Consider the following 27,408-nt stretch of genomic DNA (forward strand, 5'->3'; position numbering starts at 1 on the left):
TTCCTATCGACCTCCTACCTAATTGTCGGAGCTATCATTGGGCAGAGGCGTCTTTACTCAATTTCTCTTATTACAAATCGTTATAAAGGGAAAGTGTTTAAGACATATCTACTATCTATCTAATGGTGAAAGTTCAAATTATTTCAAAATTCACCATTGAAGATTTAATTCGCGCAAAGTAAAACCTTTGTCTATAAATTCTCTCAAGCGGAAAAAGAGAGAGCAAGAAAAGCCAAACGTCCTTTTTAACTTTTAATGCATGATTTCTTGAGAGATTTCTACATTAATTCTTGATTGCATCTTTTATTCATTACTTCTTCTTCTTCTTCTTTTTAATCGTTTAATGTGTAAGAACAAATTGTCATAAAATGCAATTTTTTCTTTTAAAGTTTCAGAACTCTTCACGGCTGAAAAGTATTTCAGAAAGCTTTCGCCTCTCTCTACCTTCACATGGGTTGTCAATGGCGGGAGGATTCTACCAAAGGGATAATGCCCCAGTCCTGAGCAGCAGCAACGTATTCACAACTCTTGGCAGCTTGAAGAAGAAGAAGAAGCCGATGGCAAAGGAGAAGAAGAGCGACGGAGAGGCCTCCAGGGAAGCTCTAGAGCAGTAGCTCTTCTAGGCTTTGGCGCCTCTCAATGCGAAGTCCTAGGCCGACATTCGACGACGACGACGACTACTACGCCTTGATCGCACTGCCGGAGTGCATTTGGAGCCGGACTGACAAGCAGAAGGTGGCGGAGAGCAAGGCCGAGGCATCTCTTGAGTTCGGGTTGCTTGGTTTAATGTACATTGGTGCTGTCATACGTAACTTGACGCCTTCTCTTGTACTTCGTCTATTTTCATACATGGTGAGTATCTTGGTTCATGTGTTATTATCAGAATTCTCCGAGGTTTTGCGAACATGGTCATTCGTTAGCTGGGAGTTTGGTGGTTAAAATTGGATTGCAATATGAGAGAACGTGAATTAAGCTTGGTGATAGGAATTTCCTCTTTTTATTTTTTTATTTTTTATTTTTTTCTGCCCATTTTGGCCTTGCCTCAAGCAGAGTGGAGATTCTAGTGTAGTGTGATGGGAAATTGCAATATCTTATCCAAGATTAATGGCTTAGATTGCTTCTTGTTTTACTTCCTCCCCAAGTTCCATTAATGCATTTAATGAACTCATCATGCTTAGGCTAGAAAAAAGGATTAATAGCCTTAGCTAAGTAGGGTAGACTAGGCATGACATCATCCTCTCTCTCTCTCTCTCTTTCTCTTCCTTTAGGCGCCCCTGCCCTTCTTGATGCCCATGATTTTTGTTTTATTAGGCTAGAAGAATAAAATGGTAATTTTACTATTGTGGTGGTGGGTCCTGCAGTCATTTTCTCAGGGTTTGCCCGCCGGCTGTCGATTTACAGCGTTCCATGGATTACCAAATAAAATAAAATAAAATAAAATGGTAATTTTACTAACCCTAGGTAATGTTCACGCACATGGGTTCATTAATGGACTTAGAAAGACCAAAAGAGCTTGGGTGGCCCATGGGCCCTTGGGCCGGCCCTCCTTGGGCGTAGGCTCAGGAATTGGGTTGAATGCATGGGCTAATCAAGCATTATTTTCTCTTATTTATTATTGTATTTCTTTTTGCTATATATATATTTTTCTATATTTTTGCAAAATAGATGCATAAATGGTTAACAAAAATTTGGGTATCAACTAGTGTAGCATTGGGACGTGTCTAATGCCCAAGGCAAACAAAATTATATTGTTATTGATGTATGCCATCTGACTTTGGTCATCCAATTGGTTGGGAAGTCTTACACGAAGTTGTAGAGAGTGAACTTGTAGCCAAGATGATTTGTCGGAGAGAAAATGCAAAAAAAAAAAAAAATGTATAGACTAATTACTCATGATACAAAAATAAATATCAACAATAATATCAAACAAAATTAATAAACATAGTCACGTTGGTAAAAAATGTATATTTTAAGGAAAAAACATAAATTAAATAAAAAGGAAAAGTCCTCAATAACAAGAACTTAAAATTACAGAAATTGGATACTCCTACTGAACCCCATTATAATTGACCAAACTGATCATCATTGAGAAAAATCGATATCGATGCAAAAATTCTTTAGAAAAAAAGAGAGTATTTTCAAACATTGGACACAATCTGTACATTACCCATTGATGACAAAATTTTTGGGAGTGTGTTGTGTAAGTCAATGCAATATTCCTAAATATTGCTAACTTAAGTTGATTATTGCAAATACTTATATATTACTAATATTTTTTTTTTCGACATAATCGTCAAGTTAAAATGGGGAATTTGTTCAATTTGACCTGCATATCTTAAAGTTTTAGCACTACACGTGTCATACACAACTCGGCCGCTAGACCTAAGCTACCATAGGATATTTTAGAATGATGTTAAGAAAGATACGACCATAAACGCGGGACTGCGATGTAGAGGTTGTATTTATATTCCCTGAATTTCTTTAGGTAGAGCTGATGTTAAAAAGGTAGGATGCCAGCACGAGACTGCGACGGGCAGACACCCTCTTAATTTCATACTCTAAGAAAAAGAAAGGCAAAAAGTGATTTGAAGATCAATGTCAATTTGCTTGATTTCCCTAATGCCCTTTCGATATTGTTCTTTTCATTAAAAAGTGTTTGATCAAATAGCTTGAATTGAATTCATTTTATTACTTCCTAACATACGAGGTGACCATGCAGGTGTGCAATTTATCAATTTAACACTCAAGAAAATAATCGAGAAATTGCAAGATTTATCTCATAGTAACGAAAGCATCTACAATATCAGTTTAGAATTCACATCAACAGTTCTGCCTGTGTATCACCAAAAGGTGAATGGATTTACTGTGTCGGTGATGATAGGTGTGCATATTTGGTGAGATGAAGCACATAAGCAAATTTCTTGGTATTGTTGAGATGAACATCAAGAGTACTTTTTCACACTTAGTTATAGTTCTTTGCTTGTTTATCACCTAATTTGGTTTATTGATTAATGCTAGTCTAGCTTGTGAAGTCTTTCATGATAGATAAATACTAGTTTCAGCTCTATTTTGAGGCAAAACAGAAGGGCTACCCAATCCTGTATGATGGCCACTAGAACAACTCAAAAATTGGAATAAGAAGACGACCATAAAAGAGAGTACAAAATATCGAAATTACAGGATACTAGTGAGTGCCGAATTTTCTTATTGATACCACACTTCCACTTTGGAGCAATTAAAAGTGTCTATAATGAGAAATTAATCTTAGATTTGCAGTAACTGCTAACAATTTGCACGGTGGCAGCTGATGATTGCTTATTAACTTGGGTCCCTACTATTCTTATTCCACTGGTCGAGTGAAATTGACCGACTACATCATAGTAGGGGTGTGCAACTGGACCAGGTAAACCCGTTCTCGGACCGGCCCACTCGGAAAACAGGGTCGGGAATCGCTTCCGGGAACCGGTTCCCAAATTTCAGAACCGGTTTGAACTGGTCCGAGAATCGGTTTCGAGGGGTTACCCACCCAGGAACCAGATCGATCGGACCGGTTTGGGAATTGGTTTGTAAGCCAACCCAAAATCCAAAACCCTAATTAGTTTCTATCTTTACCTCTCACACGGTCACATGACTCACACCCGTAGACTTCACTTCATAGCTTTTCCTTTGTTGCACCATCGCCAGATCCGTCAGTGGGAGAACGCCACTGCCGGAGCCGTCGTCCGGTTCGCCACCGTCGCCGCCGCGCACCCCCTCAACGTTGTCCGCACCCAGTTCCAAGGTCTCTCTCTCTCTCTCTCTCTCTCTCTCGGGTGCTTCTGGTTTGTGGCGAGTTTTTGGAGTTTGCTTTGGGCTGATATGGATTCGTTTATGTGCTCACGAAGCGAACGACGGTAAAGTCGTGTGCCTCCCAGCGAACACTTCTCTCTCTCTTCACCATTGCTCGCTCCGAGGCTCTCTCTCTCTCTATGAGCTGAAAGTGCTTGTGTTGAAATGGTGGGTCGAATTTGGTAGTGTACTTTTCACATGGACGGCCTTTCTTTCTTAATATGGCGTGATTTTGTAAGGGCCTACTTTCTTGAGGTGGGGAATTCTTGTGGAGCTCCTTAGAATTTTAAATTTCGTGTCATAGTTGGGCTGTGAAGACCATGTCTTTTTGCTTGATGGCCGTTAGCTGCGCTCTGCAACTTTGCCAATATCTTCTTGTGGTCAAAGACTATTTCGATGATGTCCGCCCATCGATAAGTTCTTCCTAATTCACCACTCAATTTGTTCCTGCTGACTTTGCCCTTTGAGATTCAGAGGGTAATTCATTAATTTCTCGTGCTCCTGTTGCCTATTTGGGACTTTGCCATGGTCGTGGACATCATTAGGGTTTACTATGACACCCATTATCTGAGATCAAGTCACATTACTTGCTTTATAAATTAGGGGAGATATTAATTTCAGGAATAAAATAAATTTCATTATAAGTTGAGCCATAAGAAATTGTACTGCACTCAACTATATTTATCAAAAACTTTGTTTACATATACATTAGGAGATGAGGCTAAGGAGGGGATTTCTACAAAAAACACTAGGAGCTACAAACACTAAATATCCCGCCTCCTGTCGAGTATGTACATAGATCGACAAAAACAAAACTCTCCCACACGTCGAGCGCTCCTTAGTCACCTTCTAATATGAAGAAAAGACATAATAAACAAGTATGAGTTTTTAAAATAAAAACTCAGTAAGTGAGCAGTTTGTCCTAACTTGGATTTGGCCAATAATAAGACAAATAGGTAAACAAATCATTAATTTGCTGAATCCACATAAATCTAGTTGCAACAATCACCCAGGGGGAGATGACACTCCGCCTTGAACCCCTCACATCCAACCTGGCATCACGAGATCCATGATCACCTAGGGGAAGATGACATTCCACCCTGTATCTCTTGCACCCAACCTGGCATCATGAGGTCCCCTGAGAAGTTATTCAACCATTTTTAGACCTCTAGAGAGAATACCACTACTCCTCGTCACCCCTCTCCAGGCATCCCGACACCCGGGGTCCCACCTTTTCTCTTTAGCCAACCACACATTCACAATTCCGCCTTGTTGTAGCACCAACAACTTCAGTATGTGAACAATCACAAATAGGTCTAAACATACATCATTAAATACTTCAATGTATAAAGGAACCCCATTAGAGGCGATAAAGTAAGAGCCAATATTTTCCTACAGAAACTCAAAATATGCCAACATGGACAGAACAAAACAAAATCGAGTAATCTCAGTATTTATGGCCAAAACCATGGTAAACCATCACAGAAAATTCTCAAATTTTAATACGTGATAACAAGACCCTAAATGAACACTTTTTGTGAAGGAAACCAAGTCCAGTTCATTCTATAAGGAGAGCAGCAATGTGGTCCATGCAGCTCAAAATTCCTTCTGTCGAACAGAACTAACAACTGGGAGGTTTAACCATTTCGAAGTTTGAAACTTAGTAATATGCTTTGAAATTTTGATATGTTATTCCTATGGATGTCATACAACTTTCATTAAGTGTTTGAGGTCCAATTCTTTCTAGAAAATTACAGAAAATTCGTGGAATCATCAAAGGTCTTGCTGTTTTCTACAATACAGCTTACTGTTTCAAAGAGAAATACTCTAGACAACACATTTTCTCATCAATCTTGCTATAACTAGATGTCGAACTTAATCCAATGGATGTTCTCTCATGTAAACTTGTTATTTTCCTTATTTCCATCATTAGAAATCAAGGCAACATAAAACAAAAAAGCTTTCCATCTATATTTCTCTAGAACAAAATGTTTTGCACCGTTTTCTTCATCTTTAGCTCAACTAAACCATTAGTTTCTCTACCAAACCCTCTTATAGTATTTCGACACTCTTCCATAGCATGTAAGGTAACCATAGCATGTTTTCACCCACCTAGAATCTTCCACAACAAAAGCTATAAAATTAACAAACAGAGAGGGTCCAATAAGTCTAGTTTTAGGAATCTATACTGAATTGCAAACTAAATTGCAACACTCCAACCATGTGCAAATCTTAACTCAAGAACACATCAAAGTCACGAGTTCCAGACCACGTACAAGGCTCATTTCAATGAAACTTAATGGAACTAAACCAGCCTTCCTTCGCACCCAAAAGGAAATGAAATAATCTAATACTTGGTAATTTCCCCTACGACACTACTACCCCCTCCCCCTCAATCACCCCCATCCTCAATACCCGTGACTAGAACTCAGCCCAAGGGAGCCACTCACAGCGCTTGGGGTCCGTGGGTTGCTGACCTGGTTAGAACCCGACATCCATATCCCACCGGCAATGGCCGCACAAAATCTAGAATCTACTATAATCAACTCTAATCAATTCTAATCAAGAGCAGCATTTCAGTCCTTAATTTCGAGTCCAGCGACCCAAAATTCCTCAAACGATAACAAGAATAACAACCCTCAGAAACATTGAAATTCTCTGGATACAGCGACTCGCTGCTCAAGGAAGGTCAATCCCAGAAAATGGAGTCGAAGAAATGTGTAACAAAAAAAAAGAACAGAGAACGGACACACGCATGCACAGCTCCCTCTGGTTTACCCATATAGATGGGACTCCAAGAGCGACACCTCGTCATAACCGGACAGCAACCGGCTTCACCGACTACCGATCCCAACATGGACAGAGCTTTACCAGCCGTCCCCTGCGCCCCCATCACAACTACCCAGCCCTAAACCAACATGTAGCACCAGGTGAGTAAATTCATGAACGCAAGACTACAAGAACAGCTGCACTTGCCTGGATCTTTCACTAGCGGAAGAGAGAGGAGGCGTCGGGCGAGTTGGGGCTTCGCGGCCTGCGGCGGTAGTTCCGAACAAGATAGAGCAGCGACAATTCCGCTACTGGACGAAGCCACGAGGCTAAGAGGGGCAGAGATCGAGTCTGGTTTTGGCGGAACGAAGTAAAAATTAGAGAAGAGGAGAAATGGTTGTCTCGACTGAGAGGAGAAGGAGAAAATGCAGGTTTGTTCGTGAGCTAGAGGGTGTTGAGCAATTTAGGGAAGGAAAATGATTAAAAAACATACAAGTGTCATTTCCCCCTTTCATCTCAGCACCACTTGGTTGCAACATGGGGAATAAAATTCCTCTTGAAAGAAAATCCCCCTTTGAACGAAAGAGTGGGTCGTGACTTCACTAAAAGAACACTTGGTGTTTTAATTTAATCAGTAATATTAATCTATAATATACTTAACTGACGAGCGAAAGAAAATCTGGGGTGTCACATTTACTCTCCTCCTTTGACCATTTATTAATTGATTGGTTGGTCGGACATTATTATGCTTTATTCTATTTAGTTGGTTTACAAGCAGATTTTGGATATGTTATTTAGTTGATTGAGAGATTTGATTTACTATGAAAACTAATATGTTTTTGTAGAATCCTAATGTTATATAATTTGTTTTTAGTTTTTAGTCAATGAATCAAGATAAAGACATATCAATGGAAGTGAGGGACATAATGAGATGAGTCCACTCATGGAATTGCCATTCCATGGAGTTGATGAAGTGGAATTTGCGACCATAGGCGAGACAAACAAGGTGAGGGTACCTAACTCTTATCCTCATTCGGGTAAAAAGTGATCTAATCAATCAGACTGTTTGGATAATTTTTCGAGAATTATAGAAGAGAAAACACAGAAAACAATTAAGGTGAAGTGCATTCATTACGGGATGGATTATGCGTATAATGTTGATCATGGAACCTCTACTATGTGGAAGCACTTGAGAAAGTGCAAAAAGTATCCTCGTGCAGATTAAAAACAAATTTTGTTTGCATCACGTGACAAAGATGTGGTTGGTGAGGTAGGGTTGATCAAACTTCCATGTCGTTAAAACACTACCATCACTAGTAGTATATTTGCTTGAATGATTATTATTGATGAACATCCATTTTCCATGGTTGGGCATGTTGGTTTTTGCAATTTTGTTATTGAATTGCAACCTCTTTTCCATCATTTTTCACGATTTACCATGGTAAAAGATTGTATAAAGTTATATCTAAGTGAAAGGACTTATTTGAAAGCTTACTTTGGTAAGCTTAAATCTAGGATTGCACTTACAACAGATATGTGGAGTTCCATTCAAAACTTGAACTATTTATGTCTTACTGCACATTATATTGATGAAAATTGGCAGTTGCAAAAAAGAATAATAAATTTTGTGATGATGCATAGTCACAAGGGTAAGGAGATTGGAAAAATGGTGGAGAAATACATTTATGATTGGAGAATAGAGAATAAGGTGTCCATAATAACAGTGGATAATGCAAGTTCAAATGATGTGGCTGTTAGTTATTTGAAAGAAAAATTTTCAAAAGAAAGATTTTTGATTTTGAATGGCGATGCTTTACATATGTGATGTACTGCTCATATACTTAACTTGATAGTAAGAGACGGATTGAATGAGGTGCGTGATTCTATTACACGCATTTGAAACATAATTAGATATGTAAGGAGTTCTCTGGTGAGAGTTAAGATATTCAAAGCTTGTATTAAAAGTGAGAGGATTGTATACAAGGGTTCGATCTATCTTGATGTTGCAATTAGATGAAACTCTATTTACATGATATTAGACACCGCTATAAAGTTCAAGAAATTTTTTAAAAGAATGGAAGATGAAGATTTATTTTTCTTAAGGGAAATTGACAATGATCCTTCCTGAAGATGAAGATTGGGAAAATGCCATCATTTTTTTTAAATTTCTGAGACGGTTTTATGATGCAACCAAAATGATGTCAGGTAGTTCATATGTTACTTGAAATGATTATTTTGAGGGGATAGCTATGTTGTATAAGTATTTGAATAATGTGGCAAATTCTTTAAACCTAAAGCTTCAAGTTATGGGTTTAAAAATGAAAGAGAAGTTTGACAAGTATTATAGGAGTTTGGATAAAATTAATATGATGACATTGATTGCGGTTGCATTGGATCCTACAAAGAAGTTGAATTTTGTAAAGTTCTGTTTTGAACAAATTTATGATGATGAAGCAAAAATTGATGAGATGCATGATAAAGTGAAAGTCGCATTAGAGAATTTGTATAAATTTTATAAGCGATATTTTGTGGCTCTTCTAGTAAAGAAAAAATTAGTGATTAAAGATAAAGCTATGACGTTTAAGCATGTTGCTGACATTCCAAAGAATAGAAGATTTCAGCAGAATTTAGATCTTCATCCTTCTATCTTTGATTGATGGAAGTTCTTTAGTTTGTTTTTAGTCTTCCTTTCTTTCTTTTCGTTGTTTGTTCTATTTGTTGGGAACCACGGTACCCCTACACTCGCTTAGACTCCTGTCTTCTTGAGTGTCTATTTTTTGTTGGTGCCGGGCCTCCCCCCCTTGTATTCTTCTTTGCAAAATCTATACCATACTTACCTTTACCAAAAAAAAAAAAAAATTAGTGATTCAAGTGTGAGTAACAATAGTAGTGTTTCCAATGTTGATATTGATGACAATGATCGTGAAATATATTCTTGGCACAAAAGCTTTCTCCACGCGAAGAAAAGAGTGTTGGATGAAAACAAATCTGAGCTTGATCGGTATCTTGTAACTGAAAGTGAAGATATCTTTAATATTGATCTTTTGATGTGGTGGAAAAGTATTAGGTCAAAGTATAAAATTTTATTTTTGATGGCTCGAGATGTTTTGTCTATTTCTGTGACTATCGTTGCTTCAGAGGCGGCTTTTAGTATATCGGGATGTGTACTTGATGGCTTTAGAAGTTCTTTGACTCCTAGAGTGGTGGAATACTTCATTTGTACTCAAAATTTGTTGAGAGCTGTTTGTGTGCCAATTAATGTTGAAGAGTGCATCGAGAATGCGGAAAAGTTTGAGGCGGGTAAGTTATATATATATTATTTATTTATTTATTTCTATCTTGTAATTCATTCGCATAACTATCTATTAAGTAAATGCCTTATTTAATCTTTTTTTTTTTTTTTTAATTTGGATTGTTTTACCAAGGACATTATCATTGGAAAATAAACTTCATTTTATGGAAACTCCGATTTTGTGGTAAGTAAATAAACTTTATTAAATCATAACTTTTGCATGTCTTCAGAGTACGGTTTCTTGTTGATTTTTCTTTATATATGAATTTTAGGTTTTTGTTAGAGATTTTGTACCACGTGGAAAGCAAGGCCGAAGAAGGAGAAGAAGATCGAGTGCATCAAGGACAAGGTTGATATGTGATCAGTCAAAAATTGTCCCACAACTAGTTAATTAGCTAAATTGCTTAACTGATGCAAAGTTGTTCTGTTCAACAGGAATAAACGACGTTTTAACTACTACATGCTTAAGGCTTGATCGGGCTTGATGTTTTTAAAGTGCCAAGTTGCTCTTGGATTTGTAATATTGGTCTAGAATGGTCCTCTACGTGCCTAAAAAATTTTCATGTTAAAAGATGAACTCTCTTATGTTTTCCCTTGAGAATGCTTATATAGTGACCTTTGGTTCTTATCATGATCACCACCAACACTTTCATTGTAGTTATTATTAGTATCTCTCATTATGCACATTGCCTAAAGTGTATTGGGAAGAGTCCCAAATGAGATAATTGTTCAATGTTTCTCTGCTTATATGTATCTAATTCACTTGCATCTAGTTCTGTTAGGCCAGGTTCAGATATCAACCTTGGATTTACTAGCTGTGCAGAGTTTTACTGCATAAACTTTCTCTTGTGGACTGATAAGACTGCTGATGATCATTTGAAATGGATGACAATTCTGGATCAAGTAAAATTGGTGATAATACCTTTAATGAAATAATTTGCAGTATTCTTTGTTCTGAATAGCTATACACTACCTAGAGATGAGTTATAAGATTGATAGCAATGCATCAGTAGTCACATTTGTAGAACACTCAGCGTAAATTTTGGAGTTAAGCAAACTTCTCCCATTGGAAAAAGGATTTGGGATGGAGTGGTAAGAGGTAAATAAACTCTTGGGGTTATCCAAATGCATGTTTGTCATGATGAAGAGGTTGATAGCGGTGATGACCAAGCTGTTTTCATAATCAACCTTGGAAACAAGAAGGAACTTGGTGTATCATCCGACAATATGTAGAAGTGATATATATCATAATCTGGTGGGTTACCGGTGAAGTTCTACTATGTCACATGATAGTGGCTTGCTATTTAGTCTTTTCCTATCTTGCGCAAAATGTTTGATATCTTTTTAACTTCTTTGATCGCATTGTTTCCATTTTTACCTATTATTTGTTTACTTTTCTGCTCATGGTGCAATTGGTTAATATAAAAATTTATATCTTAGTTGTGAGAGTGCACCGTCAGATGAAAAAGAAGAGAGTATCTTGGAGATGTGGCCAAAAAATCAAAATTCTCAAAGGAGCATGTGCCGAAGTGCACAAGAAGAATGTCTATGCTACTCTGGAATATTTTTTGCTTGAAGGACTTGAAGGAGATGGCGGTGGTAAGAAATGATATACATGCGTGCATTTAGTTGCTTTTACTTCGAGCTTTCTATGAAAAGATACTTTTATTGTGGGCATGTTAGATTATCTCAGTATGTCTAACAGATAACATTTATAAACATAATGGATTTTTTTTTTTGAGCATGCGATTTGAAACATAAAGAGATACACTGCGTCTAATATGTACAGACGTTGTAGCTTCTATGATAACTCTAAGTTTCAAATCGGTGCCTATTCCATAGTAGTCAAATGATTTTTCAAACAATTTCATTATTTCATCATCAATGACTTGATTTTTATTATGTTTTCCAAGGAGACTTGGATAGAAAAGTAGGTTGTTTAGAAGTGTCCTACATTGATCAATGGAAGCATTTTGCATTCAAACCATCAGTCAGTACTTATGTTTGCTAGGATTGAAATGGAAGAATTAAATCATGTATTAAATCGGAGAAAAATCTTGGGATCAAGTTTTAACCGTCTATCTACTCATGGGGGATTTCCAGATTAGAAGATCCCTCAACTTGATTGAGAAAACAGTTTATTTAGTGCAAGGATGTTTCTTTATTATGTTCAATGAAGTGTATTGGTCAATTGATCTGTCTTTCTTCTCTTTACAGGGGAAGCACGAATAATATGCGGGTGAGTCACTTATCGATTTTCTGTGGTTGAAGTGTTATCAATTTTCATCAACTGATTGGACACCTCAAGATTCTGCTAACAAGTTGTCCCTGCATTATTTTGTGTGAAATGTCCCTACATTATTTTGTTTGGAAGGCCACTAGGGGTGCCTGATGAGAAAGGTTGCATCCTCGATAAGCATGATGGAAATGTTTGCTTGGAGGTTCAGAGTTTTGTACCTATTGGAGTAATTGACTCTGGAGAGGTATCTATTTAATTATTTGAATGTCATTTTACTTCTTTATGTCATATAATGTCCAAAATCACGATTCTTTGTGGTCTCTACTCAATCTTGAGCTTCCAAACCCAGTTAGTAGCTGTTGGAAAATTTGAGTGGGAGTGCCAGTTAGAGAAGCAACGCTTGAAAGCTCCATCTTCGATTGACTTGCTAGATGCCAACCAATGTGAAGAGTTATCATGAGGTACATATCTAATTGGGGTTTTGTAAATCGATCTTCAATTCACAGGTCACTGCAGAAAATGTTTCTTGAAGCATCCTATATAACCTCGTTCGAGTATTTTATAGCATTTAGGTGAAATCTGTTGATTTGAAAGGTTTAAGAGCTAAGGAGATTTTCTACATGATGTTACATATTGTGTTCCTTCTCCTTAGAATAACCTCTAACTTGAGAATATTATTGATTTATTTGTCCTCCGTCTATATTACTAGCCTATTCATATTTTCTTTTTTGTCTTTTTGTTTTCAGGCATTACCAGTTCATGCACCCATTGCTACTGGACAAGATCCTCCAAAGGAAATTGTAGCAGTTGCCTAGCCAGCAAATTTCAGTTACTCCACTGCTCTGGAAAACTTGGATAAGAAGTACATTGTCAAAAATAAAATGTAAATGTCAATGGAAGTCAAATTCAGTGGCGATACTGATAATGGTCGAGAAAGTCATCTTTCATCTCGCGTGACACCATCTTATTATAGAGGATTTCATGGTCTATACATCTTTTCCTTGGAGCACAAGTCTCATGAACTATTTCAGAAATCCGGTGTATATAAATTTCTATTTCATATGGTAAACAAGCATCTTTAACTGTTTGTTACAATGGTGGAAGTGCTTATGCTAATTGAGATTGTAAACGTTTTATCTTACATATGAGTGTTGTACAGTAATTTTTATGCAAAACAGGTTTCAATATAAACAGGGTTAACCCTGTTCCCAGATTAGAAAAACAGGATGGGTCGGGAACATGGTCCAATACAAACAGGGTTAGGTACAAGGTGTAGGTTTAGACCCTACCCACCCTGGACCTGATCACCCCTATTGGAACTTGTTTTGCATAAAAATTGCTATATAGTACTCATATGTAAGATAAATCGTTTACAATCTCAATCAATATAAGCACATCCACCGTTGTAGCAAACAGTTAAAGATGCTTGTTTATCATATGAAATAGAAATTTATATACATCGGATTTCTAAAATAGTTCATGAGACTTGTGCTACAAGGAAACAATGTATAGACCATGAGATCCTCTATAACAAGATGGTGTCACGCAAGATGAATAAAGATGACTTTCTTGACCATTATCAGAATCGCCACTGAATTTGACTTCCATTGACATTTCCATTTTATTTTTGACAATGTACCTTTGATCCAAGTTCTTTGGAGCAGTGGAATAACTAAAATTTGATGGCTGGACAATAGCTATAATTTCCTTTGGACCAGCAACAATGGGTGCATGAACTGGTAATGCCTGAAAACAAAAAGACAAAAAAGAAAATATGAATAGGCTAGTAATATAGACGGAGGACAAATAAATCAATAATATTCTTAAGTCAGAGGTTATTCTAAGGAGAAGGAACACAATATGTAACATCATGTAGAAAATCTCCTTAGCTCTTAAACCTTTCAAATCAACAAATTTCACCTAAATGCTATAAAATACTCGAACGAGGTTATATAGGATGCTTCAAGAAAAACTTTCTGTAGTTACCTGTGAATTGAAGATTACAAAACCCCAATTAGACATGTACCTCATGAAATCCTAACTCTTCACATTGGTTAGCATCTAGCAAGTCAATCGAAGATGGAGCTTTCAAGCGTTGCTTCTCCAACTAGCACTCCCACTTGGATTTCCCAATAGCTACTAATTGGGTTTGCAAGCTCAAGATTGAGTAGAGACCACAAATAATCATGATTTTGGACATTATACGACATAAAGAAGTAAAATGACATCATATTAACTTTATCCAAACTCCCATAATACTTGTCAAACTTATCTTTCATTTTTAAACCGATAACTTGAAGCTTTAGGTCTAAAGAATTCGCCGCATTATTCAAATACTTATACAACATAGCTATCCCCTCAAAATAGTTATTTCAAATAATATATGTACTACCCGACATCCTTTTGGTTGGATCATAAGATCGTCTCAGAAATTTAGAAAGAATGATGGTATTTTCCCAATCTTCATCTTCAAGAGGATCATTGTCAATTTCCCTTAAGAAAAACAAATCTTTATCTTCCATTCTTTTAAAAGCTTTCTTGAACTTATGGCGGGTGTCTAACATCATGTAAGTGAAGTTTCATTTAGTGGCAACATCAAGACAGACCAAACTCTTGTATGCAATCCTCTCACTCTCAATGCAAGCTTTGAATGTCTTAGTTCTTGTCGGAGAACTTCTCACATACCTAACTATGTTTCAGATGCGTGCAATAGAATCACGCACCTCATTCAATTTGTCTCTTACTATCAAGTTTAGTATATGAGTAGTGCATCTCATATGTAAAGCATCGCCATTTAAAATCAAAAATCATTCTTTTGAAATTTTTTCTTTCAAATAACTAACGGCCACATCATTTGAACTTGCATTATCCACTGTTATTGTGGACACATTCTTTTTTATTTCCCAATCATAAATGCATTTCTCCACTATTTTCCCAATCTTCTTACCCTTGTGACTATGCATCATCACAAAATTTATTATTCTTTTTTACAACTGCCAATTTTCATCAATATAATGTGTAGTAAGACAAAATAATTCAAGTTTTGAATGAAACTCCACATATCCGTTGTGAGTGCAATCCTAGATTTAAGCTTATTAAAGTAAGCTTTCAAACAAGTCATTTCACTTAGATATAACTTCATACAATCTCTTGCCATTGTAAATCGTGAAATATGATGGAAAAGAGATTGCAATTCAGTAACAAAATTGCGAAAACCAACACGCTTAACCATGGAAAATGGCCGTTCATCAATAATAATCATTCAAGCAAGCATATGCCTACAACGTTCTTAATCAAACTTCCATGTTGTTAAGACACTACCATTACTAGTAGTATTTTCCCCTACCTCGCTAACCACATTTTTGTCACGTGATGCAAACAACGTTTGCTTTTTATCTGCACGAGAATACTTTTTGCACTTTCTCAAGTAATTCCACATAGTAGAGGTTCCGTAATCAACATTATACGCATAATCCATCCCGCAATGAATACACTTCACCTTAACTGTTTTATGTGTTTTCTCATTTATAATTCTCGAAAAAATTATCCCAACAATTTGATTGATTAGCTCGTTTTTTACCCGAATGAGAATGAGAGTTAGGTACCCTTACCTTGTTTGTCGCGCCTATGGTCGTAGATTCCATTTCATTAGCTCCATAGAATGACAATTCCATGAGCAGACTCATTTCATTATATCCCTCCACTTCCATTGATGTGTCTTTGTATTGATCCATTGACTGGAAACTGAAAACAAATTATATAACATTAGGATTCTACAAAAACATATTGGTTTTCATAGTAAATCAAATATCTCAATCAACTAAATAACATATCCAGAATCTGCTTGTAAACCAACTAAATAGAATAAAGCATAATGATGTCCAATCAACCAATCAATTAATAAATGGTCAAAGGAAGAGAGTAAACCCTAATGATGTCCACGACCATGGCAAAGTTCCAAATAGGCAACAGGAGCTTGAATTTAATGAATTACCCTCTGAATCTCGAAGGGCAAAGTCAATAGGAACAAATTGAGCGGTGAATTAGGAAGAATTTATCGATGGGGCGGACATCATCAAAATAGTCTTTGACCACGAGAAGATATTGGCAAAGTTGCATAGTGCAGCTAGCGGCCATCAAGCAAAAAGACATGGTCTTCATAGCCCAACTATGACACAAAATTCAAAATTCTAAGGAACTCCACAAGAATTTCCCACCTCAAGAAAGTAGGCCCTTACAAAATCACACCATATTTAGCAAGAAAGGCTGTCCATGTGAAAAGTACACTATCGAATTCGACCCACCATTTCAACGCAAGCACTTTCAGCTCATAGAGAGAGAGAGAGAGAGAGAGAGAGAGAGAACCTCGAAGCAAGCAATGGTGAAGAGCGCTTGGGCAGTGTTCCTATACGCTGGGAGGCACACGATTCTACCGTCATTCGCTGCGTGAGCGCACGAACGAATCCATATTGGCCCAAAGCAAACTCCCAAAACTCAACACAAGCTAGAAGAGAGAGAGAGAGAGAGAGAGAGAGAGAGAGAGAGAGAGAGAGAGAGAGAGAGAGAGAGAGAGAGAGAGAGAGAGAGAGAGACCTTGGAACCGAGTGCGGACGACGTCGAGGGGGTGCGTAGCGGTGACGGTGGCGACGGCGACGGCAGTGGCGTTCTCCCACTGACGGATCTGGCAATGGCACAACGAAGGAAAAGTTATGAAGTGAAGTCTGCAGGTGTGAGTCATGTGACCGTGTGAGAGGTAAAGATAGAAACAAATTAAGGTTTTGGATTTTGGGTTGGCTTACAAACCAGTTCTCAAACCGGTTCCCAAACCGGTCGATCTGGTTCCCGGGTGGGTAATCCCTCGGAATCGGTTTCCGGACCGGTTCAAATCAGTTCTAAAATTTGGGAACCAGTTCCTGACCCTATTTTCTAGGTAGGTCGGTCCGGGAACCGGGTTTGCCCGATTTGGTTGCACACCCTTAGGTTCCAATATAAACAGGTTAACCCTATTCTTGAATCGAAAAAAAAAAAAGTAGGTTGGGAACGTGGTCCAATGCAAATATGGTTGAGTACAGGATCCAAAAAAAAAAAAACCGGTTTAGACCATAAACACCTTGGATCTGATCACCCATACATTGTAGCTTACTTAAAAATGGTATGTGCATATCATAAAGATTTGTGCTTTGGATCTTTAAAAAAAAAAAACAGAAAGAAAAATGAAAATTTTCACCGCCAACAATTCCATTCCCTCCCTGAAAAACAACACGATTCTAAACATACGAATTTTGAAATAGACAAAAAGGAGTAAAACACCTAATTCAGTAGAAAAAAATAAAATAAAAAAAGCTGACCCATTTAGTCATCAGGGCCATGAATACGGCCCCGAACAATTGGAGCTTCATGTCGGCCTGCAACCTCGGCCACAGGAATTCTTCAGCGAGGAGGTCCACGAGGACCATGTAGTTCAGCAACCCTACCGACGACGCGTTCAGCAGCTCCTCCACGATCAGCGCCGCCGGGGAGCTGTCGCTGTACACGTTCGACAGGCCGATCCCGAGCGCAATCCGGAACGGTGTGGTGGCCGAGAAGAAGAAGGCCATGATCAACTTCACCTTAAGCCCGAACTCCGCCTGTCAACCATGTCACTCGTTCGTGTTAGCATCCTACCATAGCCGAAAGTAGCCGACTGAACACATGGGTTCTCGTGTCTTGTCGTGTCAGGAATTGATGGACGTACCTGTAGTATGCACCCGCCGAGGCCCATCCCCTCGAACATCTGGTGGAAGCAGAGGGCGGCGATGAGCGGCCGGATCGTGCATGGATTGTCGGAGGCCCCCAACAAGAGGCCTATCACCACCGAGTGCACCACGATGCCCAGCTCCAGCACCTGAGCAACGACTCTATGCCTCAGCAGCTGCGCCTTCTCTCCCTCGATCGCACCGCCGTGCAGGTGCGCATCGGCCCCTCCATGCTCTAACACCACCACCAACACTGCGTCCTTCGCTTGACCATTCGCATCCCCGCTGCTGCCACCGCCGTGACCAACCACTCTATGCCGCAGCAGCTGCGCCTTCTCTCCCTCGATCGCGCCGGCTCCGGCGCCGTCCAGGTGCGCATCGGCCCCTCCATGCACCACCACCACCACCGCGTCCTTCGCTTGACCATTCGCATCCCTGCTGCTGCCACCGCCGCTAATCTCGGCATTGATTTTCTTGTAGTGGGCCATGGCGTACGAGTCCACCATCAGAGTGATCACGGCCGAGAGCATCGCCACGAACGTGGTGAACGGGAAATTCCTCCACGGGACCTCGGGCAGGCACTTGGACCGCCAGGGGTCGAAGTAGTCGGACATCACGCGCATGCACACCGTGGCCAGTATGACCCCGGAGTCGATGGCCTTGATTTCGAACAGCTTCCGGTCGGGCTTCAGCGCGGGGACCTCCCGGAAGAACAGCGGGGCGCCGACCCCGATCATGCTTGTGGCCAAGATGGCCGCGATCGCCACCACCTTGAGCTTCAGGGCCTCGGCCCTGTCGTGGCACCTGCGGCGGTACTCGGCCCCGCACAATGGCGCCGCCCGGGCTGGGGCGGGCCCGGCGGAGACATTGGGGATTAGGCCGAGCGCGAGGACGGCGGCGAGGAGGAGGCCGACGGCGGCAGCGGCGGTCGGCCGGCGATTGCGGCGGCGATTGGTGGACGCGTCGGCCATTGTTTTTGGTTCTTTTGTTCGTCGGAGGATCTAGGAGAGTGACGTAGGGCGTTTTAAAAGGGGCTGATGAGAGATTTTGTTTGGGATCTCCCCGACACTTTAGGGATCGAGGTTCCCGATGAAATGTCGATTATGCCCTCAACTGCTGTCGCAATCACGTGGCTTCCTGGCGTGGTTCGCTAGTAAATCATGGTTTGGGAGGAGGGTAGTAAGGGAAAATCGGAAAGAGGCGCTTCCGTGCTCGTGCTCGTGCACGGCGCGGGGCCCGCGTGGTCTATGGTGACTTTGACTTCGCTTTTCACCGAGCTCAGCGGAGCGGAGTGTGCAGAACGGTAGCAAACGGGCGCGATGACGTGGATTTTATGATGACGTGGCAACGTTAATTTTCCGAATTTGTTTCATATATAGCCTTTTTAGCCTCAGCCTATGAAAAAATTTAACTTTTACACCATCTAAAAGGTTTTATAAAAAATAGAGAATTCATTTTATCAAATGAATTTATATTTCAAAAACAAGTCTGGAATAGAAAAAAAGTTTTAGAACAAAAATCAATTTTAACTAAACTTCAAATTTAAGCCTTAAACCTAAAAACTACTTTGATCGAAAGAAACCCAAAAACTACTTCGATTGAAAGAATGAGGAGCACAAGCATATTTACCAATTGGGGGGTTTTTTGTAATAAAAAATTAATTTATGATAAATTTGTTACAAGTGAACCAATTTGTCGTTTTTGGTGTTCAAAAAATATATTTGGGATAAAGTAAAAATGAGTGACGGTGGAAGAGTATTTTTCCCCTCACATAACCCTACTGGAAATGTTGACCATGTAGGTTCTACTGCGTTGGATGTTTGGAAGGCTTTCATATTGAATTAGCAAATAACAATGACTTTTTTATGTTTCGTGTATATAAAAAGAAACTTTTCTTTACTAGAACCCTAATCCGTGTGTGGCTGTGTATGTGTGAAGAGAAGATTGCGCAATCTTGGCTGGAGGGACTGAAGGGGAAAGGAAATGCACTTGTATGTTTGAAACGAAGGAGTGAATAGCTTTGTCAATTCGTGTACTTGTGCATACGTGCTTGTGTCACGGCCGATCGTTAGGCTCTCTTGGATAATTTGGATGGTTAGAGTGCCTAACCAAGCCTTTCTTGGGTTGATCGCTCACTCACTTGAAGGCTGGTCGCTCACTCACTTGCTCACTTGGATTAGAGATAGAGGTGTTAAAATGGGTCTTAAATCCATATATGACTCATTTAAATCATAAATAGGTCATATATGGGTCATTTGTTTTTAGATAATAGTAGTTAAATGGGTTTCATAACTAAAGGCTTAAGATATGTAGGTCTTAAGTGGGTCTTAAATGAGTTGGAATAAGAACTCATTTTTAACCAAAACCTTATAATTTCTTTCTTTTCTCTTTAACTTTCCAAAAAGATTCTTATTTTTATAAAAATTGAAATTATAATTTTTATTTTATTTTTTTCTTTCTCCTTCCTCATTTCGGTTGCCGACATAGTGATGGCTAGCGATCGGCCAAGTGAGCCTTGAGATCGCCGGATCCGGCGAGGCGGAGGCCTCGTCGACACCCAACGAGGCTCGAGCCTCGCCGATCCGGCGAGCCTTGAACTCGCCGGCGTCGGGCGAGGCTCGAGCCTTGACAGATTTGGCAAGGGGCAGGCTTAAGCTCGCCGACGTCGGGCGAGGCTTGGCGTGAGCGAGCTCGAGCTCGCCGGATCTGGTGAGCCTTGAGCTCGCCGGTGTTGGGTGAGGCTTGAGCCTTACCTATCCGGTGAGCCTCGAGCTCGCCGACGTCCGACGAGCTCTAGGTTCGCTTGTGGTCGGTCGCCAACCGTCGTTGTGGCCGGTGGCCGGCCAAAGAAGAAGAAGAAAAAAAAATCTAAAAATTTTAAAAAATAAATTTTTAAAAATAAAATAATTAAAATTCAATTTTTTAAAATAATAATTTTAAAAATTATCCATTAAACTTATGTTGTATAAAACTATTTTAGCAATACTATTTTTTTAAAACTAATATATATATATATATATATATATATATATAATAAGCTTTATTAAATTTAGTTAAACGGGTCGGATATGGGTCTAAAATTTTATACTGTAATAAATTGGTCATAAATGGGTTAAATGAGCTGATTTGGGTTGAATCATTTATGACCCGACCTAAACCTGATCTGATCCACCCGTTTAACAGATCTAATCAGAGAGATCTTAGAAAGAGAAGCTCTGAACAAGAGAATGGAACATTGGTTGAATGATTATAATGAGGGCGAGGGCACCCTTCTTATAGTTGAGGCCCTTGGGTTACATGCATTGATCGTACTTCAATTCGGTGGATGAGATTGTATCTTCTAATTTACCAACTACTAGCATTTATGCCAAGAGAGATCTAGATCCTCGGCACAATTATTATCTCGCCCGTCCATGGAAAGGTTCCAGAAACTCTTGGTATAACTTTGGGCAATCTTGGGAGGTTCCTTGATTATGTACGGTCCTGGTCACGGGAACCTTGTGATCGTGATGCTTGTGCCACTTGGGAGCAGCTCGTTTAATTTTTGTACCCTTTCCAAGTAAAAGCTGCTTAAACACGATACCTGGCTTGATCTACAGTATGTATATGGACCTTGCTAAATGTATTGTGTATGTTTTAGCTGAACAATAAACTGTAACGTCCGACCGTTCTTTGGCCGTAAGTGATGTTGGCAATTTGGGAGTAGTCTGGTGGTAACAGAGCTTTAGTTCTGCTGGTCTGAAAAGTTGTTCCTGAGCTATGGTTTTAGGATGGAAATTATCGGTTCGCACGACCTTTGGAGGACAGTTGAGAGAAATCAATCTAATGTTTTTCTCTTCCTGTTCTTTCGATACTGCAGGAAGACAAGAATGGAAGAGAAATACTTACCAAAGGGCAGCTGCATGAAAAATAGCTCTGAGGTTAAGTTTTTCGTAGAAAGGACAGCCATTCACTGAACTCTTCTGGCTTGCACAGATTATGTGGACTAATTATTTTATCAAGCTTCAGATGAGTCTATTAGCATTTGGATTTTTTAATGGATTGCACCTATTGGTGCCATAAATAAGCAAACTTGATATGTTATCAACCTATAACAAGGTTGTCAGTGCTATATTGATGGGCGGAATGACGATCTTTTTTGGCTAGATATATTTTGAGGGGACCAATTTCCAATATTTTCCATTTGGTTTAGATGTTTAATCCAGACCAGTAACAGTGGACATAGGTTACTTCAATTTGTCTCTTAGTATCATCTGGCCGCAACAAGGTTTTCTTTGTCCAACCTTTTAAATCGAGGCCAAAGCTTATCGTATTTTGAATTCATCCATTTGTGTAGCCTAGATTTCGATTAAAAAGGGATTCATCAAGCTTAAGCTATGGGGAGTGCATAAAGCAATGACGCGCTGAACTGATGATTTTGTTTTGCTAATCCCCTTTGAGTTACATTTGATATTCGTCCATGCCCTTAATGTTTGCCTTTCTACCATCGTTGTCACTTGTTGCAATTTAATTAATTCCGACCTGTTTCACTGTAAAAAGTTGTGATCCCTGTCGATATCAATCCAGAAGTTGCAATCCACAATGCTTAAACTTTGGGACCTAAAACTTGGAATTAATGTCTTAACTTGCAATCAAAACAGAGCTCAACTTATTAATCCATATAAAGTAACTTTTCACCCCTAAAAGAGATGTCCTCAGTAGATCTTTTACTTGTCATATTTCTTTGAAATCAAGTTGAGTGGGTGAAACTAATTTAATCAATTCAATCTTCAACAGTTCAGTTAACCGATTAGTCTTAATAAGTATGGTAGGACGTCAGCAGTTTCAGCTGTTTCATTGAAGGATGTTATGTATTTCATGTGTGGTGTCCGCATAGAATCTGATCAATGTTCCGTTTTCATTTTTTGAGTTCTGTTATCCACCAAAATATCTTCTCGATGCCGCGTGGTACCCAAAATATGTTCCTGATGGCCATATGTTCATAGGTGATAATTATAGTGAGCTACTCTCGTATGTTGTGATGCCATTTGAAAACTTTCCTCTTTTGACGTTAGGAAGGCGAGAGTGATGATGGTCTTGTTGAAGTGGGTGATGAAGGCACAGAAGAAATTGGAAATGAACCTGAAGTTGCTGTGGACACAGAACCTGTTACAAAGATGCCTATTGAAGCTCCTCCTGCTTCTAAAGAGACTGAAAGGCAGCTTTCCAAGAAGGAACTGAAGAAAAAAGGGCTTGAAGAACTTGAAGCTGTTCTTGCTGAGTTTGGTTATCTGAACAGAGAGAAAAGCAGCCAAGATGGAACACAAGGTAATTTATCGTCCTTTTCCTCTCTGGAATAGCATTGTCTTTGGCTTTACTCTGTCAGAGTTCTTTTGGGCCAAATGTCAACCATTCTTTTATATAGTATGGAACTTTTGAATGCTCCCTTCTATTCAAAATCACATTCTATCACCTTGTACTTTTACATTGCTGGATGATACTTTTTAGGTTAGTGGATTATAGGATTTGTTTCCACTCATGGAACATAGTTTTCTCTGTCTGCTCCTGTGAAGGAATTGTAAGGTTCATATACTCCCACAGGCAATAATCTTGGAGTTTTTTTAGTAATTGCTCCTTTTTTCAATCCATATAACATCTCTCAGTTGTTTAAATTTGTTTTGTTATAGATGGAAATGAGAGCAATATCCTTGTTTTGTTTATTTCTTGCTGAATACATGAACTCTTCCAAATACTTTGATTATTCAACAAATGGAATATCGGTGTTCACTGTTTTGCCTGGATTTCTTGCTTTCTATCTGTTTGCGATTGTTTTGGAATATCATATGTGTCAGAGGAAAACTGAGCATTCTACAGCTTCAATTCCACATGCAGGACTAAATTGATTTTCTCTTCCTGATTTTCCCTTTGTGGAAGGAGTTCATTTTTGTGTATATCCTTGCAGATGATGAACAGATGCAGAAACCAGTGGAGTCCACTGGAGAAGTGGATAAGAAAGAGAATGCTCCTGGAGAAAGCAAAATAATAAAAAGAAAAAGAAGAAGGACAAGTCTTTGAAAAGGGTCAAAGAAGTGCCACAGCAACTTAGTGGCACAGAAGTAGGAGCTAGAATAGATGAAACTACTGCGACCGAGAACTTCGAAGATAATTCTACCATTGACATGAAAGAGCGGCTTAAGAAACTGACATCCTCGAAAAAGAAAAAGTCTAGCAAAGAGATGGATTCTGCTGCCAGGGCAGCGGCTATGGAGGCTGCTGTGACGAGTGCAAAGGTTGCCTCGACAAAGAAAAAGGAGAAGAATCACTATAATCATCATTCAGCACGGTGAACTGAGAAAACCACTTGCCTGCCTTTTTATCTTCGTTCTGCATGAGCATGTACTTTGTCTTGTTCATTGTTGGATAGAAAGTAGACAGTGGGAATTGGTGATATGAAAATGGTTTTGAACAAGACAGATGGTTTTTCATGATGGAAAGAGGAAAAAAAGTTACTCCACTCTTGTTGTCTCTTTTCCCTAGCCATGGTTTCCTTCTCCGTGGAGCATCAACACAATGCAACTAGGTGGGTTTTAGATGTTGACGATGTCGGAGTTTTCAAAGATTGAGAAGGAAAGTCAAATGCGACAATGGAAATGCTCAACTTTCAAGGAATCTACCCTAGGATAGAGGGCATATAACTGACCATTCAGTGGAATACATCGAATGAGAAACAAAGTTTTAAAGGTACTCTAATCCAAGATATAAAATCCGAAATAACACTCCAACCCATAAGGAGGAGGCCCTAGAGAGGTTTATGTAAACTCAATTTGGCACTACCCTCTAAGCTAGGCAAATTCCGAGACACCTAATCTTTTATTTTCCAAGACAAGACCTACATTCTCTAGAAAGATGATACATAGAAGACTGGCTCTTGACTCGAGACGATTCTTGGAATAGATAGAAGACATAGGACATAGAAACAGTAGAAGACTTATTTTAGGGTAAAACTGTGGAGCACTTAGTAGTTTGACCATAACTTTCTCTAGAAGACTTCAGATTGCATGAAACTTGTTGCCTTAGGAACTAGACTCGTGACTTTCCAGCCCTGCATCAAAAGCAGAAGAAAATTACCCTCAAAGTTCTGCTGGCAGGGTCGAACTTAAACTTCAAGCAATTTCTCCTCAACTATCGGATCAAATTCTTTCTTCTTGAGATTATCCTTCATCAAATGTGCTCAGAGCGTTGAGCCCTTGGCTAAAGAGGAAACTGTAGTGAGAATTAGGGCCATTGTCGTTATTCTCTTCATTTGTACTGTCACAGTGTGCGTCATACAGTTTAAATTCTATGTTCTGCAAAACCAGAGGAGAATGTTGAGAGTTGATCATTGTTACCCTGGATGAAGGGCAAAGGAAAAAAGAATAGAAAGAAAAGATTGACAGAATGTGTCTACCTAATACTGGCTCAGATGTGATTCCATCCTTTTCTATCGTATGATTTGAGTTTAAGTTAGGTTCAATCTAGCTCTGTTCTAGTTGAGTACTTGTTCTCCAAACAGTAGGCAAACAGAATTTAAGCTGCCAAACCTCAACAGACCTCCCCTCATGCACTTGCCGTGTTGTGACCTCCCTACTAACGTTCAGCTGATACCGTCTTGAAAGCAGTCATTCTTGCTCTCAGAAAGAAGAAGAAAAAGAAAAGGGAAAATGGAAGGCAAAGCACCACTCTCGGCGGAACAAATAAAGGCCCCGTTCATCAAGGTCCAACCACCTTTGTCTTTCCTGGAATTTAGATCTCTATCTACTACAAATGCCACCTCTTGCTAGTGCCTCTATCACCATTCTCCGTCATGGCTCCTTTGGTGCAAGAAGTCCATTTCCCTCAGCTTCACATTCCGATCACGATTGACCGGAAGTTCCCAGTATTACCGGCAGGGCCTATTCCTGCTTCACCCGGTGACAGCCTTTACCTCTCAAACCTGGATGATATGATTGGAGCACGTGTTTTCACCCCAACAGTGTATTTTTATAGATCAAACTCGCTGACATCTGAATCGAGATCTCTCGCGGATGTACTACATGATGCTTTAGCAGCTGTTCTGGTTCCTTACTACCCTTTATCAGGCAGGATGAGAGAAACCACGAATGGAAAGCTGGAAATCTTCTTTGAAGCAGGTCAAGGGGCTATCATGGTGGAGGCTCACTCCAAAATGGTCTTAGCCGATCTAGGAGACCTGACCGTGCCTAACCCAGGTTGGCAGCCTCTGGTTTACCGGTTTCCCAATGAGGAGCCCTATAAAATCCTCGACATGCCATTACTTATTGCTCAGGTGACCATGTTTAGTTGCGGTGGCTTTAGCCTCGGACTAAGGCTTTGTCATTGCATCTGTGATGGGCTCGGAGCCATGCAAGTTCTGCGTGCGTGGGCTGCCACGACAAAGTCAGGAACTCTGGCTATAGATCCTGAGCCATGTTGGGACCGGGAAATATTCCGGCCTCGGGCTCCGCCAGTGGTGAAATTCCCACATATTGAGTTTAGGAGGATCGATGATGGATCGAGCCTCACGAAGTCCTTATGGATAGCCAAGCCGGTGCAGAGGTGTTACAAAATCAGCCCAGAGTTCCAAGCCAGGGTCAAGACTCTAGCTAAAGATGAAGTTCCATGTACAACTTTTGATGCTATGGCTGCCCATATCTGGAGATCATGGGTGAAAGCACTCGATGTAAAACCGGAAGACTACCAACTCAGGCTTACATTTTCTGTCAACGGTCGTCAGAAGCTGAAGAATCCACCATTGAAGGACGGGTTTTATGGTAATGCTGTTTGCGTAGCATGTGCAGTGAGCTCTGTGTCGGAGCTTATTGGCGGGAGTCTCTCAAACACAGCATCCTTGGTTCATGAAGCGCGGGTCGGCGTTTCGGAGGAGTATCTGAGATCTACAATTGATTATGTCGAAGTTCACAGGCCTATGAGGCTTGAGTTCGGCGGAAAGTTGACTATTACGCAGTGGACTAGGTTTTCCATTTATGAGTCGGCAGACTTTGGCTGGGGAAGGCCACTGTACGCTGGACCGATAGACCTGACCCCGACACCGCAAGTTTGTATTTTGCTTCCGGGAGGGGAATCTGATCCCAGTGGCACGATGGTCGTGTGCATTTGCTTGCCTAAGTCGGCGAGTGAAAAATTCAGAGAGCTTTTTAGTCTGATAGATTGAAGTCCTGAACAAGAAGCAGTACGGCTAATAGCTGAAAATGATTCACGGTAACTTCGTCAGTTTGCCATTCAAAGATCGAAATTGACGTATCTTTGTCTGTCAATAAGATCCACAAAACTTACAGAGATACGGTCTATTTAAGCAAATGAAGATCCATTCATAAATGTTTTGATATGGAATTTCAATGAACTTCAGATGCTGAATTACACTGGTTACATTAGTTTTCTTCTTTTCTTGAGCAGAGATCGAGTCTCTTTGATATGAATGGAAGAAGAACTCACATTACTCAAATCGGCTTGCTTGTCCTTGTTCGAACTCTTTTAACAGACCCTAAAAACTGGCAACTGTTTAAAGGCTC

The 27,408-nt window shown here is 39.7% G+C and overlaps 3 protein-coding genes across 3 annotated transcripts; 2 read left to right on the forward strand and 1 right to left on the reverse strand.

Annotated features, from left to right (window-relative positions):
• Positions 1-13,619: 13,619 nt before the first annotated feature.
• On the reverse strand, positions 13,620-18,834 carry LOC104439086 (fe(2+) transport protein 1). Its single transcript, XM_039309340.1, has 6 exons — positions 18,226-18,834; positions 17,863-18,045; positions 17,477-17,755; positions 16,730-16,809; positions 15,740-15,872; positions 13,620-13,874 (listed from the first exon to the last, which is right to left on the reverse strand). Exons 1-6 carry the CDS (start codon positions 18,832-18,834, stop codon positions 13,620-13,622), a joined length of 1,539 nt encoding a protein of 512 aa, XP_039165274.1.
• A 189-nt stretch (positions 18,835-19,023) lies between these two features.
• On the forward strand, positions 19,024-24,189 carry LOC104451823. Its single transcript, XM_039309341.1, has 5 exons — positions 19,024-19,166; positions 21,723-21,783; positions 22,918-23,170; positions 23,805-23,845; positions 23,941-24,189. Exons 1-5 carry the CDS (start codon positions 19,024-19,026, stop codon positions 24,187-24,189), a joined length of 747 nt encoding a protein of 248 aa, XP_039165275.1.
• A 1,496-nt stretch (positions 24,190-25,685) lies between these two features.
• LOC104448934 (fatty alcohol:caffeoyl-CoA acyltransferase) lies at positions 25,686-27,050 on the forward strand. The gene has a single exon (XM_010062920.1). The coding sequence runs from the start codon at positions 25,686-25,688 to the stop codon at positions 27,048-27,050; it is 1,365 nt and encodes a 454-aa protein (XP_010061222.1).
• The last annotated feature ends 358 nt before the right edge of the window (positions 27,051-27,408 follow it).

This window comes from Eucalyptus grandis, chromosome 3, assembly GCF_016545825.1.
Source record: "Eucalyptus grandis isolate ANBG69807.140 chromosome 3, ASM1654582v1, whole genome shotgun sequence".
In the NCBI taxonomy this organism is placed as follows: Eukaryota; Viridiplantae; Streptophyta; class Magnoliopsida; order Myrtales; family Myrtaceae; genus Eucalyptus; species Eucalyptus grandis.